This window comes from Triticum dicoccoides, chromosome 1B (assembly GCF_002162155.2).
Source record: "Triticum dicoccoides isolate Atlit2015 ecotype Zavitan chromosome 1B, WEW_v2.0, whole genome shotgun sequence".
NCBI classification, from domain to species: Eukaryota; Viridiplantae; Streptophyta; class Magnoliopsida; order Poales; family Poaceae; genus Triticum; species Triticum dicoccoides.
Genome location: NC_041381.1, coordinates 614,628,586 through 614,645,085, shown reverse-complemented (window position 1 = coordinate 614,645,085; position 16,500 = coordinate 614,628,586). Strand labels below are relative to the sequence as shown.

Here is a 16,500-nt window from a genome sequence, read left to right as displayed (position 1 = left end):
CTTCTACATCAACATCCTTGCCCCTCCGATGAGTTGTGAGTAGTTTACCACAGACCTACGGGTCCATAGTTATTAGCTAGATGGCTTCTTCTCTCTTTTTGGATCTCAATACAATGTTCTCCCCCTCTCTTGTGGAGATCTATTCGATGTAAACTCTTTTTGCGGTGTGTTTGTCAAGATCCGATGAATTGTGGGTTTATGATCAAGTTTATCTATGAATAATATTTGAATCTTCTCTGAATTCTTTTATGTATGATTGAGTTATCTTTGCAAGTCTCTTCGAATTATCAATTTGGTTTGGCCTACTAGATTGATCTTTCTTGCCATGGGAGAAGTGCTTAGCTTTGGGTTCAATTTTTGCGGTGTCCTTACCCAGTGAAAGAAAGGTTTGCAAGGCACGTATTGTATTGTTGCCATCGAGGATAACAAGATGGGGTTTATACTATATTGCATGAGTTTATCCCTCTATATCATGTCATCTTGCTTAATGCGTTACTCTGTTCTTATGAACTTAATACTCTAGATGCGGGCAGGAGTCGGTCGATGTGTGGAGTAATAGTAGTAGATGTAGGCAGGAGTCGGTCTACTTGTTGCGGACGTGATGCTTATATACATGATCATGCCTACATAATCTTATAACTATTCGCTTTTCTATCAATTGCTCGACAGTAATTTGTTCACCCACTGTAATACGTATGCTATCTTGAGAGAAGCCACTAGTGAAACATATGGCCCCGGGTCTATCCCTTATCATATTTGCTTCCAATCTACTTTTATTTACATCTTTACCTTTTGCATCTATATTATAAAATACCAAAAATATATTTATCTTATCTTACTATCTTTATTAGATCTCACTTTCGCAAGTAGCCTTGAAGGGATTGACAACCCCTTTATTGCGTTGGTTGCGAGTTCTTTGTTTGTTTGTGTAGGTGCATGGGACTTTTGAGGAGCCTCCTACTGGATTGATACCTTGGTTCTCAAAAACCGAGGAAAATACTTACGCTACTATTGCTGCATCACCCTCTCCTCTTCGAGAAAAACCAACGCAAGCTCAAGACATAGCACGGCGCCGCCGTCTTCATCAACAAGGGCGGCCGTGCCTCCTCTGCTCCTACCTCCTGCCTCGTCAAGCTGAAGACGGAGCCGGGGCTCGCCGCCGTGAAGAGCGAGCATGATGACATGGCCGCCGCCGACGAGGCCACCATCAAGTGGGCGCGTGAGGACTGGGCCCGGCTAGAGATGGAGCGCCAGCGCCCTGCGCTAGAGGAGATCGCCTCTCGGCGCCATGGCCGCGACGAGGGAGGTGTCATCGTCCTCGAGGACAGGGACGATGAGGCACCGCCGCCAGCCAAACTAGTCCGCCAGGGCGACCCCGGGCAGGGGTCCAGCAGGGACGGCCGCGGTGTGAAGGAGGAGGAGGAGTAGGAGGACGGCGACGACTATGACGCCTTCAGCAAGCTCTTCGGCCTGTAGGCGTGCGCGGGCAGCGATGGCGCGGCAGTAGTAGTTTTTTTTAGATTATGTTTTCAATATGTAAAAAGACGGTGGAACACCTAAATATCGCTGAATCTATGTCGTGTTTGGCCGAATTTTGGTTGAGTATGTTTTTAAAAACCTTTAGAAAACATCGCCTGGGGGCGGCGGCCGGGAACCCGATCGTCCCCATGCTAAAATTATCGCCGGTTTGCCCTCAGGGCGGCGCTATTTCCAACCCCAGAGGGCCGAACTGCTAGAGATGCTCTTAACTCCTAAAGATAAGAAGTTTAAAGAGGGCTGGACTAGGGGTCGTTAACTTCTTGAGATAAGAAGTTAGAAGAAGGCTCGACTAGGTGCCGGGATGAAAACGGAGCGGAAATGGACGGAACTGAGTGCTACCACATTTGTTTTCATATATTTTTGCAGAAGCGGAAATAAATGCAGAAACCCCGAAAATGAATATGGAAACAGACACTACCAGAAACGGACATGGAGCGAATACAAAGCGGACACGGAAACAAAAGTGGGCATTGGCTGGAACTTAAAACCCCCTTGAATCATAGAGAAATACACACGAAAAGAATCAAATTTAATGGATTGTTAATATGGCTACAAAATAATATCATTATGTTAGCAACTTAGCATAGTATTTAGTAGGACAATTGTGCATAGGGTCAAGCTAAGTACATGTGTGATAGTAGAAGTTGGGGCTCAAATGATCCATTCTACTCATTGTATCATTGTGTGTTATTTGATGGTTGGGCTACAAAGCAACCACATATCTATTGTAAAAAACGGAAGTTCCATATTCATGGAAACGGAAAGTTCCGTTTCTACGCCTGTTCCACCGGAAAACACCGTTCCATTTTTGTTTCCGCTTCTGCATAAAAAAATTCCATTTCCACTTTCGTTTTGCAAATTTCCGTTTTCGTTTTCATATTTTCGCTCCGTTTCCATTTTCTCTCCGGAAAAGCAGAAAGTTTTCACTTCATTTTTATCCTTAGGTGCCGTTAACTCCTCAAGATAAGAAGTTGAAATCTTGTAGTAGGATCGGTTAGAGATGCCTTAATTAAGTAGAGAGATCGCAGGAGACACATCCTTCTCCCTTTTCCTCTGGTCGCCGCCGCTCTCGTTCGTCAACAAACTCGCCGCCTCTGCTCCGCGCCTCCGCCGCTCCGCCCCTCGCTCCCTCCCCTCCTACAGCTCTGCTCCTCCCGGCTCCTGTTCTGGCGCCCTCCCCTCTCTCAGCCGGATCAATCTCTTCTGCGGCAGATTGGACGGCACGGTGCCACCCCCAAATCCGCCGCTCTGTTTCCAGGGGTTTGCGGAGGTTTTTCTCCTCTTCTCCTCTTGCTATTTGGTCCCTTTTATCAGATCCGATTCGATTATCCTCTTGCTATTTGGTCCTTATTTATCAGATTCTATTATCTACTTCTCTGCTCAGGTCGCGGAAGAAGCAGGCAAATCCTGCAATGAACCAAGAGAACGTTCCTGGTAACACGTGGCAAAATCTTGCTGCCACAGCCGTAGCGATGAGCGGCGCCGCCGAGCAGGATAGTGGCTCCTCCGTCTGGCCGCCCCATAACCTGCCTGCACCAATGCTGACCGGAAGGCCACTACCTCATACGTCCACTCTAGTTCCTGCCCTGCCCGGCATCGCAGGAGGTAAGCATTTTCTCTTCACGGCAACATGGCATCTTGGCAAGTTTTATGATAGTTTCGTCCAAGCTTAATTTGGGCTGAAAAAAGGGAATTCTTCTGTTTTTTTTTCCTCTGCAGATTCTGAAGATGATGCTTCTATTCAGTTTGCTCCAAGGGATTTCTTGTCACTTGGAAGGGACTCGGATGTTGCTGCCAACGACATGGCCATAGATCCTTCAACAGTTCTAGCAGTTCCAGTTGATTGCAGTTCTGAACATACACCAATACATCTTCAGGCAAATGGTTCAGAGGCAGAAGCACCCAGAATTGGATTCCAAGTAGATGATAGCCAACAATCACCATCATCAGCAGCAACAGATCTCTCGGATAGGCACTGTAAATTACAATCAACTATTCCTGCAAATACTAATAATGAATTGGCTTCACTGCTTGCTGAAGGTGTAACTGATCAGAACTTGCAAACTTATCAGCAGACACGAGAAAAGCTCAAGACACAGAGCCAACTGAATGATCACACACCTCTGTCAGCAGCAGCAGCTGCTGCATTCAAAGAAAATGAGGAGGCCGCTGCAGGAAAAGTGAAGCCCCGGAGGAAGAAACATAGAGCCAAGGTAATACGTGAAGACAAGCAAATCAAGAAGCAAAAGCCTGCTGTTACAACACCAGAAGGAAAACCACCAAATGCGAAAGCGAAGAGAAGTTATGTCCGGAAGAAAAGAAATCTCAGCTCTCTGGAGAATTGCTCAGGACCTGTTAGCAACCAATCAGTCTCTATGGGAGCAGAAGATGCTGCTAGAAGCAGAGCTGCATCAGTCCGAAGAAGGTTGCAGTCCGAATTTTGTGAACAGGGAGTGCTGAGAGGCAAATCATCAGCTGGCAACTCAGGCCACCACGTTGAGGAAATACTCATTCATGCTAAAAGCTCTTTCTGTTCAACCGCCACTTTATCAACTGCGCAGGGTGCACATGGACTGCATGTGGACATGGAAAATTCACCAGGAGGATTAGCTTTTGGCATGATTTGCGAGATGAACAAACTGTTAGATGAGTACATACATTTGCCAGAGATGGCAATAAACTGTACACAAGAAGTTTCACCTGCAACTTCTGGATGTTTTAGCAGAGAGCCAACAAGTAAACAAGACAGTGTAGGAAGCACTCATGGTCTTGATGCCACAAGGATTGGGGTTACCATACTGGAAGGGAGCAACAAGGGCTTGGAGGTGAACGACTCTAACGAAGCTGGTTTTGCTATGCATCACTCAGCTACGTCTGTACCTGCAACAAGATCCACAGAAAGTCAGATGACCAAGGTGTCGAGAGTGGAGAAAAAGAAGCATGAACAACGTAGAGAGAGCAAGTCCTCTCTAGCCGGCTCACGGGACTCGATCATCTTAAGGACTGCCGCTCAGATGCTAGGATTTTGTCAAGCTGGTGGTATAAAAAAGAAGCGAACGGTCCGAGTCCGCAGGATTTCGTATGTTCCTATAATGAATGTTGAGATGAATAGGGCAAACGTATTGCCACGGTTATCTCAGTCATGCCTGGAGGCCCTGTATGGAAGACCCAGTTTTAAACTTTTTACCAAGAAACGTTCACGAAGGGTACGACGTCATTACCGTAGATCAGAGGGAATTTTTCAGCCTCCGAATAATAGAAAATTCTACCATGATATTTATTATGAAGCAACAGGAAAAAGGTCACAAAACTCACGATATATGTCAACTCCATATATGGATTTCCATCACAGAGTTGCATCAGGGCTGAAATATCTTGATTTGAACACCGAACCTGTACATACAAATGAGATGTATCCATCTGTGACCACATCCGCTGTTGTCCCTTTTGGAGCAACAGGTAGTCTATCAAAATCTCTTGTACCATTTGGTAGTCAGATGATCTTCCCATATGAGTGGCCGTTAGATTTAGTCAAGAAGCAGCGCCCTCGAGCTAAAGTTGACTTGGATTTTGAGACAACAAGAGTTTGGAACCTCTTGATGGGGAAAGCAACTGATGAGCCTGTAGATGGGAATGATGTTGAGAAAGAGAGATGGTGGCAACAAGAAAGAGAAGTTTTTCAAGGCCGTGCTAATTCATTTGTAGAACGCATGCGACTAGTTCAAGGTACTTTGTTGGAGGTGTAAATTCATTAAGATTTCAAATCAATTTTAACATCCATGATATGCTGAATCCAATTTTCCTTGAACATTCTTGCTAGCCCTTTCTACCGCCTGACACCTATCTCAATGGTTTGCCAACCAAAGAGACTTGGTTGATATAGTTGTTGAAATATCCACATTAACCACTATCAGACATCCTAGTTTGAAAATCTTTAACGCTGAAGTAACCCCACTGCTCAATGTGGTGGATGATGCTGTCATAATGAACTTTTGAGATTATCTGTAGCAAGCGATCTATAGATCTGTATCGTAGAAACTTATAATAGGTAAGGTTCAAAGTTTGTAATTTGAGAAGCTGGCATTTTGCTCCCAAACCTGGATTTTGGCTTAATGTCATAAATGGTAAATGTGGAGACCTTCATGTTGCACTAACACCGGTGGTAGAATATTATAGCAATCTTTAGACTCATAGTATGTGATTTCTGAATACAACAAATTGCAGTATACGTGAAAGATAGGTGTGAAAGTGTTAATTATATTGTTTTTAAATTTAAATTTATGTTTACATTTCCATGAGCCGATGGTTGAGATGTATAGCTTATGTTGACTTGCATGTTTATTAGGCGACAGGCACTTTTCTCCATGGAAAGGATCAGTAGTTGATTCCGTAGTAGGGGTTTTCCTCACCCAGAATGTGTCTGACCATCTTTCCAGGTATGATAGTCACATCCAATACTCGGATACTCTCTGTTCTTTAAAACAAATGAATAATTATTCTTGTTTACAAACTCTGGTTACGGTTGCTATTTCTTTCTCTTCAAAATACAGCTCTGCATATATGTCACTTGCTGCAAGTTTTCCTCCAAGGACAGTTAATAGCAATTGTAAGGATAATATTATCAGTCAAGACGATGAGGAAATAATTAGCACGGTTGCAGTAGGAGGGGTAAGAATCTTTGACTTTTTTGACAACGGTGCAAGACCAGATCTACGAGAGAACTTTGAGGAGCTGTCAATAACCAATGAGAAGATACATGTAGAAACAAAGAACAATGCTAGTGCTTATGAGTTGACGAAAGGTGAAAATTATTCCTTCTACTCCAAAGAAGCAAATGCAGATTTATGCGACCACCAAGAGGCAGAAGTTGACCCCAAAGCACAACAATTTCCAGATTTCTCCATCGAATTAATAACATCAGAAAGAAGCTCACGAGCGATACAGTTCCAGAAGGATATGTCATCTTCTCAAAGTGTTATAATTTCGGAAACTATTCTTCAGTCAGAATTATCGAGTTCTGGGGATAATCATTCACCTAACAGTTCTGTTGGTAGCGTCGATGGTGCAGCTTCTCAGCAGCTGGGAAGCAATTTCGATTCATTAGCAGGAAATGATGCCTCAACCAAGGAACTTGAATGCCAAAGAATCAAAACAACAACTGTAAATGATGATGGTGCAAGTCAGCATGGAATTCCCTCTACTTTTGAAGCATCAGATTTCCAGGAGCATGAATCACTCTCTATCACTGGTGGAACGGTAGCAGAAACAGCAAACACGGTGGATGAATCTACTGTCAAATCTGGTTTTCCTTCCTATAATCGAGGACCAGATAAAGAAGCAAGACCAAAGAAAACAAGAACCACAAGGAAAGAAAAAACTGAAAACTTCGATTGGGATAAACTTCGAAGACAGGCTTGTGCTGATGGCCACATGAAAGAAAGAAAGTCTGAAAGAAGAGACTCTGTTGATTGGGAAGCAGTACGGTGTGCAGATGTACGAGCAATTTCTAGCGCCATCCGGGGACGTGGAATAAACAATGTTTTGGCAGAGCGAATCCAGGTACAAACTGAACAGTAGGATTTAATAAGTTATGTTTGGACCGATTGATGCTTTGTTGATAGTTATATGGCTATTCTCTTGCTTAGAATTAAGGCCACAGTAACCTTAGGGTTTAATAGTAAGCACTAACTAGGACTAGGAGCCAATGATTTACTAGTTCTGTATGCAGTATTTGATGTTTTGTTGAAATAGCAAGCACAGAACTGAATTCTTTTGTAGGACTGAGATATCAGTTACGCTCACAAAAATTATTGTTTTCAGGAGTTCCTGAATCGATTGGTCAGAGATCACGGAACCATTGATCTGGAGTGGTTAAGAGATATCCCCCCTGACTCAGCAAAGTAAGATAATGAGTTTATCTCTTTACTTTCTGCGGGTGACACTTTCTAGTGCTTGAAATGAGAAGTTAACTATAACCTAGTGTGAAAGAATGAGATGGAGCAAGACGTACAACAAGTTGGATGTTGCATTTAATATCTAAAACTGAGCACTATGTGCTAAACTGCTAATGTAGAAGTTGCGTGAATAAAACAAAAGGTTTTCAAATGTGGTGCAGTTGACTAAAGTAGTGAAAGATTTGTTCAGTTTTAGCATGGAAAACAAGCTCCATCCAGTATGACAAGATTTCCTATTAAAAACAATTTGGTGCACTTTTCAGGGATTATTTGCTTAGCATACGTGGACTGGGGCTCAAAAGTGTTGAATGTGTTCGTCTACTGACATTACATCAACTCGCATTCCCTGTAAGTTATTTTTAAACTTTTGATTCACCTTCAATCACTTTCATATTTACACAACAATGCTTTGGTCACTGAAGGTTGACACCAATGTTGGCCGCATATGTGTAAGACTGGGATGGGTTCCTATTCAACCCCTTCCTGAATCTCTACAACTACATCTCCTCGAGTTGTAAGCGTCCTCCATTGTCCAAGGATTTATTTCATCTTGTATATTCAATTAAAATTTGCTCATATTGTTTTTCTTGTCAAAGATATCCTGTGTTGGAGACTGTACAAAAGTACCTTTGGCCTCGTCTATGTAAACTTGATCAGAAAACACTGTGAGTATAGTAATATTAGCTTAAATTTCTGCGCTTGTTTTTTTACTGGCACATTATATGTTATTCTTTCCATGTAAATTTTAATCTCTGTAAATAATAACTAAAGTAGTTAACAGAGTCAACATTTTTCACAGGTACGAGCTACATTATCATATGATCACTTTTGGAAAGGTACTTTATTAGGATCTAGAGATGAATTTGTTCTCCTTCCGATGTACTAGATAAATATTCCCTAAAAAGGGTAAATAAATATTTTCACACAATCAATGCAGGTGTTCTGTACCAAAACAAAGCCAAATTGCAATGCTTGTCCAATGCGAGGTGAATGTAGGCATTTCGCAAGTGCCTTCGCGAGGTATTATCATATTTTATCCTCTTTCAGAAATAGTAACTTATATTCGATCCTTGTACCAAATTGCCTTCTGTTGGTTGAGATTTGTGAGACACATATTAGTTTCCACTCAGAATATAACCTGTTGCTGAGCAGATGCTTCTGTTAGTTTCGATACATGCATCATGCACCATTTTTCTTTTCTTTTGTGCAACCAAAAGTTATGTGGCACTTATCTTGGATTCTTGGTCTTAACTGGGAGCTCTTTTGTGTACTTATTATTGATTTGTGAATTTCTTGTCCTTCTGAATCTTCTTATGTTTTCCTGATTACTTTTAATGAAGTGCACGGCTTGCACTTCCTGCACCTCAGGAGAAAAGCTTGGTGAAGCCGAGAAATCAATTCAGTTTCCAGAGTGGTAGCATGCCCGCTCCGAACTCAACTGTGCTTCCTCAGCTTGAGGAAAGTACCCAGGGAAAGTTTTTTCACACTAACAATTCAGAGCCGATTATTGAGGAGCCAGCAAGTCCTTCACGGGAAGAACTTCCAGAAACTTTGGAAACTGATATTGAAGATTACGATCCAGATGAAATCCCACTAATTAAGCTTAACATGGAAGCTTTTGCTCACAACTTGGAAAACTGTATTAAAGAAAGCAATATGGATCTCCAGTCTGATGATATCGAGAAAGCACTTGTTGCTATTAGCACTGAAGCAGCTTCAATTCCTGTCCCTAAACTAAAGAACGTGAGCAGGCTTCGGACAGAACACTATGTGTAAGCACTAAGCAGTGAACTGATTTTGCTTTGGCTAAAACTTGCATGACTTTACACTTACTATACAGCTATCATTTTCCCATGCAATTTTTTTTATTAATCTAGAAAATGCTCAGTTTTGTAACTTCCATTACTGAAGTAAGATTTTGCCTGCAGTTACGAAATTCCAGATTCGCACTCCCTTGTGCAACAGGTTAGATTCTGCCACCTTCATTTAAGCATTTCAAAACATTGTTCCTGATCTAGAAACTGATTTACAGTTTGGACTTCATCAACGGGAAGATGGCGATCCAAGCCCTTACCTATTGACCATATGGATGCAAGGCAAGTACATTTTATTTGAGAATGCATGCCTGCACATGTAATTTGACTGCACTTGTAAGTTGATCTTTATTGGATATTCTGGCTCAATGCAGATGACATAAATGCAATGATCAAGGCCCCCAAACCATGTTCTGACTTTCAAAGGGAAGATGGATTTTGTAATAATGAGAAGTGTCAGCATTGTGTGCTTGAGCGGGAAAACCAATCTAGATATGTCAGAGCCACGATTCTGGTAAAGCAATAAATTACCTGCCATCCTAAAAGCAGAAGGCTACATCTAAATTACTGAATTGACAAAATAAATAAATAAACAGAGTTGTTTGTCAACCTCTTAACTCATAAAGCATTTTTAATCTATAATCTTTGCTCAAACACACATTTGTGTTGGCCTGTGTTTGTTGCATGATCATAATCTATAATCTTTGCTCCAAAGAAGATTATGTGTGTATCTTTTGGCCTTCTGGGCCAATTCAGACGTACTAAAAATATATTGGTAAGCTACATAATACCTACTCTACTAACATTTTAAGAAATATGAATAACTCATTGCTGGTCGATTAAATGCACTTGTGTTCTTTATGTAACTTGTATTTATTGTATGAGAATAATCTATAGTATTGGCCCTGAAAAAGGGTTGCATAAAAATTTGAGTTTCTTAGCTATTCCATCTATGCAAACGAATATTGTTAGTGAGGTACTTTAAATACTAAAGGTTTAGTAATAATATTAATAACCCATTGTTGTCTAAACAATTGCATGCGATTCTCCAGTCTACTAATGATGAGTTACTGGAACATGAACAGGTTCCATGTCGAACAGGTATGAAGGGTACTTTCCCACTGAATGGCACTTATTTTCAAGTTAATGAGGTATGTCACAGACTCAGATAGTTCTTTTTCCTCAAGAATAGGGTAGATATTTCTACAGAGTCGACTTACAATGCTTTTGTGAATTTATTGACGCAGGTATTTGCTGACCATAAATCTAGCTATGATCCCATATACGTTGTAAGGAAGGACTTATGGCCCTTGGAAAGACGTATGGTCTACTTTGGAACTTCGGTGCCTTCTATATTCAAAGGTTGTGACCAACATACATCACCAATTCGAACAAATCTATCTGTTTACCAACAGCTCTTATTTTACTTCTGTAGGTCTAACAACTGAAGAAATACAGCAGTGCTTCTGGAAAGGTAAGAACAATATATTTTAGTAGGTTGCCAAACAGTCCTGTTGCCAAATGTATTTAACCGTGGGGAAAGATCTTGCTGCCTCTTCTCGTCGAAGAACAATTTATGAGTATAGGATATAAATTAATGGTTAAACACACATGCCCGTCCCATGCACCCATGTACGCTGAAAACTGCTAGATTTCCAACTAAAAAAAGAACTGCTAGATCATTACTATGAAATGGAGCACTGAACTAACTATAGTGGAATCTGTCTTCGAAATGCACCGTGGAGCAAAACAATTTCAAGGCTCCAAGTTAAAAATAGTTGCCTTTTGGATTTAAAGGTGGAAGGCTCTTGTTCTCTCCAAACAACTTAGCAGAGACTCCTGCATGCGATCATGGCTAAAAAAAACAACTACAATCCACCATCGCCTGTCCCTCCCCTCTACCCCCATCCTCCTGCCGGCTACGAGTCGGTGAGGATGCAATTCTGTACAGCTCCTAAACATTCTTAAGGCTTGGCTTACTTTTTTAGTTTAAATCTCAGGAGTGACTCCGTTCTCCTCTGTTTTGCACTGCTGTGGTTGAAGAACGTTTGCTGCAATTATTGGACCTTCTCATCTCTTGTTGGTAGTGGCTGTTTGCTTCGTATTACTTACGATTGGTGGTTTCTATGTGGTATCCACGCCCTCCCTCCATATATGTTGATACCTTGTGGAGCTAGTCAGAGCCTCAGAGGACATGCTTTTCTGGGAGAATTGTGCCCTGAAGAAACATGCAACAACTCAATCACACTGAAGTATGGACACCGTCAATATGGGCCTTTATGTTCATAACGACGTCATGCTTGCTTTTGGTACTCCAGAAAAGCAAATCTTGATCGAACCTATATTTGCCCAATGGCCAGCATCATCGATCTCCAACGGAAGCATCCGGATCTGGAACAGGAGCCGAAGCCCAAACAACTGCCTTCGAAGAGAATCACAGATTGAAGCGCCTCCCATGTCTCTCAAGTGGGCAACACAGCTGTGCTTCCCATGCCTCTTCCGTTTGCTGCAATTGGAGGGGCACATAAATTCTAGCTGACACCAAACCCATCTTCTTCCTCTCCTACCGCTCACATGGTCGGGTCTTTGTCTGCTCCTGGCGGAGCGAGATCATTTGGATAGTGGTGGTGATCTTTGGTGGGGTGGATCAGATCAGTTTCGTCTCTCTTGGGGGTCTCTCCAACTCGTCATACCCTTCGACAAATTTTTCCAGCCTCTTCCAGTCAGCCAGAATGCCTTGGGCATTGCATGCTGGAATTATTACCAAAATGGAGTCCCTGACGGTGTTGTTGCACAACGGGAGCACCATATCTGGCAAGGTGCGGTTGCAGCCTTTGTTGAAGACCTTGCGGATTACATAGTCGTGCTCCAACACCGTCAGGTTGTTGGCAAGACCGGGACGAGGCCGCATCGTGTCGGTGGCGTTTTTGTACTCCCAGGCTAGTCGGCTCCTCCTCTGCAGCGGAGCTATCTGGCGCCAAAGGAAATCAGCGCCTACCGCTTCAAGCTTCAAGCTGGCAGCGTGGAGATCTTATATCCGGCTCAGAGCAAGGACGAACTCATCATCTCGAGAGCCCACATCTGACCAGCGAGGATTTCTTGTGATCTTCTCGGATGGCGCAGTACTCTGGGAATTTTCCTGCTTAATCCAGCACCAATCTGCTCCCCATTCTGGCCACTTTTTGTGGTAGGTATCCTCAAGGTAGTCCTTCTTTCCGGATCTGGAGATCCATGTCATGCTGCCGGAGAGGGCATCACCTATTTGTGCTGAAGTATGCAACGAAGAACGCGAACTTATCTTCGCCTGCAGGACAGCTCGCGGGCAACACTTCCACCGTGTCGTGGACCAAAAAGTACCAGTGCAAGGGTGGCGCGTCGTCAGTATCATGCCCAGCCAGCACGTGTGCTCCTGTAGCCAGGTTAGGCGTTTGTGGCAGGAAGGCATACGCCAACAGCATGGCTTCTCTAGGGATCTTTTTTTTTTTTGCTCGCCAAGTGGTAGTGGAACACAATGGCTTGACCTCCAATGTAGGGATTACAACAGACCGCAGCCTCCCTTTGTACGGTGTCCCTCTTGGTGCGATGGGGCTTCCCTTCCGGTTAGTTAAATTCACTTTCTATGACGGGTCATGACCGTGACAATCCACAATGGTGGAATCGAGGATTTATTTGGGACTGCTGCAGTCGGTGAAAATTATAGCACTAGCGAATACTGGAGCTTCGGGGTGGAAACCCTTGATCTGTTCTCAGCTGGATGGATTCAACAACGGTGTTATATGAGAGATGTCTCCTTAGAGGCACTGCCATTCGAAGGACTGGCACGACTTCTCCAGGGTCAAAACTCATGACCTCTCCCTCATTGGATGGACCCTGCAACGTAGGCGTGCAAGCATCGTCCTCTTCGTGAAGGTAGTCGTGTTCGGCGCTCCGGCGACCTTCGTTCCGCGCACGGCGGGGGGCTGCTGCGGTGCTCCCGTCTCGGGAGGTGGCGCGCGGCCGGTCTCTTGCCGGATCTGTCCGGATCTGGCTTTGGGGGCTGGCCGGCGGCGCCTGGCTCCGGTGGTGCGTGCCCAGTGCCTCCGGCGGTTGGAGCTCGCTGGGCGACGCGGGTAGGGCAGCGGCAGGGCGTGGCCGCTGCTCCGGCCGTGGGCGGCAGCATGGGTAGGTCTCGGTGGTGGCCTACCAGTGTCGTGGCGGCTTCACGGTGGCTCGATGGATCTGCCCACAGCAGCGGCCGGCTTCTCTGGCGTCGGCCTGTCTGCGGTCGGGCCGTCTTGACCTTAACCCCATCTCCTCGTCGCCTGGGTGCTACTCCCATCAATGGGTTGGTCCTCTCCCAGCGGCGGTTCACCGCTCGTCTCATGCCCGGTGTCGCAGGAGTTTTAAATAGCGCGCTAAGCATCTAAGCGGCATATCTCTTCCAAATGCTATAGCATGCTATAGCGCGCTATTTAAAATGTTTGTTCATTTGTTTGGACCAATGTCTCTTAGCGCAAGACTTTTTGTAAACGCTATAGCGCGCTATTTAAAACAGTGCACAGGACCGAGCTCGTCTCGCGCACGATGCAGCAGGACCGAGCTCGTCTCGCGCACGGTGCAGCAGGACTGACCTCGCCCCCCTCTCGATGCTGCAGGACCGAGCTCGGCTCGCACTCAGGGCTGCAGGACGGGTCGGTGGATACTAGACGCTGGGGGTCGCCCAGGGGCGCGAAAGATCGGACCTTTTCGCTTGTATCTTTCGTTGAGGTGCGACGGGTCTCGGGTGAGGTGGTGTCGAGGTCTTGGATGCTGGGGCGGCGGCCCTGGTGGTGGTAGTGCGGTGCTCTTGGGCAGAGCCCGTGCCTTGGTGCTGCCCAGTCACCATGGTCGTGTGGGCGACGTGGTTACCGGGGTGTGGCGTTCGGTGGCGGTGAATGTTGGCCGAGGTGAAAACCTGCTCTATCTTCGGACGGACCGGCGGTGGCGAAGATCGTTCTCTTCTTGAAGGCGTAGTCGCGGCTCTCATTGCCCATCATGCGGCTCCAGGGAAACTCTGATCCTTGGATCGGGCGGTGGCGGCGCTCCGGTGTCGTACCCTTCGTGAAGGCGCCGCCTTGGAGCGCATGGTTCGTCATATGTAGCTTCATCTCTTCGGGGCGGTAGTGCTAGGGGTGGTGTTGCTGCGCTCAGCGCCTATGTATCCTGTCCTGGGTGTGTGCGTGTGTTGCGGTGGCATGAAGTGTGTTTGTAGTGGGTGCTTGTTGATTGGTGCTTTATATATAAAGTGGGGCGAAAGCCTTTTTCGGTAAGGTAGTCAGTGTCGGAGACTTGTTCTGTTCTAGTGTCATTTATTTGTTGCCACTTCGTAAACCAATTTTGGCATCGACATTTTGGACGTCGCTACATACGGCACTGTGAAACCATGCTCGTGGATTTAGACCATATAAAGCTTTCTTAGTTTGCACACCTTTATAGTCTGCTCACCCTCTACTGCTCCATCTCTATGCAATAGCATTTCCTTGGCCGTTGTGGAGTTCATCTCCTTTCAGATAGCCACCGGAGTCCTCAGAGTACATCATGAATTTCCTGCCATTCATATTCCTATCGAGCTGGTACTGGGCATCAGCAACACGGGCCAACACAACCTTCCGAAAGAAATTGATGACCTCTGCATCATGTCTTGGGTGAGCTAAGGGATGCATGATGGGTAAATCCGCTGGTGGCTTGCCTACCTATTTGTGCTGATTTCCAGTGCACAGCCTTAAGAAAAACCGAGAGAAGTTAATCGCATTATATGCCTGTGTAAATCACCATAGGAAAAGAGTTCTTCACAATCAGCTAATGCACAAGCCATTCAAAAATAACTGAACATCAAATAAATGCTCACTAGCATGCACATGATGTGATAAGTATGTATGAGATAAAGTTTGCAGTATGATTGATGTCGAAAACCGCATGGAACTACAGCCTTTCTAGCATTAGTGGATTTTACAGTGTTACATGTATGGACCTCATCGTTCTTTTCATTTACATACAAACGATTGCTTCCAGACTTATTTGGGTGGAAAAGGATGTTACTGCACATTATCTTTCTCCCTGATTTATATATCTCGAGTTTCCCTGACAAAGGGTGTGATGCGATGCAGGATTTGTCTGCGTGCGGGGATTCGAGAGGGAAACCGGGGCACCAAGGCCCCTATGCCAACATCTGCACGTCGTAGCAAGCAAAGTGCCCAGACGACGCAACACAGCAGCAGCAGCAGCAGAGCAGAACTTGGATTCAGCACATGCGTCAGCTTCATAAGTATCATGACCCCGGTAGTTCTCGATCTGCGCATGGGCCGTATTAGTTAGTTTATTAGTTCCTGTTGGACGATCAGGAGCACTATTGTACACTGGTTTTTGGTTCTTTTAGCCTAGGAAACAAATTAAACCATGCTGGACATGCTTGACGATCAATGAAACTAGATGGGGTAGCGCGCTCCGCCGCACCTGGATATAGACGCTTAGTTTGGAGCTGATTTTAGATGGGCTGGGCTGGGTTGATGGAGATTGAGGCATGTGTATACCTGTGTCCTACTTTTCTTTTAGCGGATGGTCGTCAACATGAGCCAGATACTGGCTTTGTGATAGTCGTGGGCAGTGATATGGTATGGGTATGTGTAGTCAGGTGTGAAGGCATGGGGGTTTACGCGGTGTTCTCATGCTACACCTGGTACTAATATGCCCCAATCACATCAGAGCCACCAAACATGCAACATGAAACAATTTCTTTCTTTTTTTCTGACTAATGCAACATGAAACAAATTGGTCACCGGTATGGACAATGGCAAACAGCTCCATCTTTGTCGTGACAGCCGTGTCCACAAGGCAGCGAACCAAGGAAACTCAATCGCATAACCATCGGCCCCATTTGTACCTCCTAAGCCCATCCAGCAAGAAGCTTGGAGTCAAAAAAACGCAAGCGCGGAATTTCTCATTCTTCGCCTTTTGCGACCTATAGTCACTATACTACTACGGAGCAATGCATCCAAATTTTTTCATCCATCCGGTTTTCCTTTGGTTTACAGCTATTTCTTCTTGTTTTTCTTCTTGTTTTCTTCATTTCTTTTATGGTTTGGCCATTGGGTTTTTTCTGGATTTTAGGGGTTTCCCTTACCATTTTTTTCTGTTTTATTATTTTAGTTCCTTTTTATGTTAAATTTTTACTTTTC

General features: G+C 44.6%; 1 protein-coding gene across 1 annotated transcript; it reads left to right on the top strand.

Annotated features, from left to right (window-relative positions):
• The first annotated feature begins 2,606 nt into the window (after window positions 1-2,606).
• LOC119349130 (protein ROS1C-like) lies at window positions 2,607-15,983 on the top strand. Its single transcript, XM_037617142.1, has 19 exons — window positions 2,607-2,809; window positions 2,924-3,144; window positions 3,259-5,265; window positions 5,885-5,975; window positions 6,090-7,098; window positions 7,360-7,439; window positions 7,757-7,841; window positions 7,916-8,007; window positions 8,090-8,158; window positions 8,293-8,329; window positions 8,431-8,513; window positions 8,834-9,265; window positions 9,422-9,458; window positions 9,526-9,589; window positions 9,682-9,821; window positions 10,393-10,458; window positions 10,555-10,669; window positions 10,743-10,781; window positions 15,433-15,983. Exons 2-19 carry the CDS (start codon window positions 2,952-2,954, stop codon window positions 15,588-15,590), a joined length of 4,797 nt encoding a protein of 1,598 aa, XP_037473039.1. The 5' UTR covers window positions 2,607-2,809; window positions 2,924-2,951; the 3' UTR covers window positions 15,591-15,983.
• Window positions 15,984-16,500: the final 517 nt, after the last annotated feature.

What these genes read in the sequence shown, in the direction of transcription:
- LOC119349130 (XM_037617142.1), top strand. Translation starts at nt 2,952, where the DNA reads ATGAACCAAGAGAACGTTCCTGGTAACACGTGGCAAAATCTTGCTGCC. An exon ending in ACGCATGCGACTAGTTCAAG is followed by an intron (nt 5,266 to 5,884) that starts GTACTTTGTTGG and finishes CATGTTTATTAG; the next exon opens with GCGACAGGCACTTTTCTCCA. An exon ending in ATTGACCATATGGATGCAAG is followed by an intron (nt 9,590 to 9,681) that starts GCAAGTACATTT and finishes GGCTCAATGCAG; the next exon opens with ATGACATAAATGCAATGATC.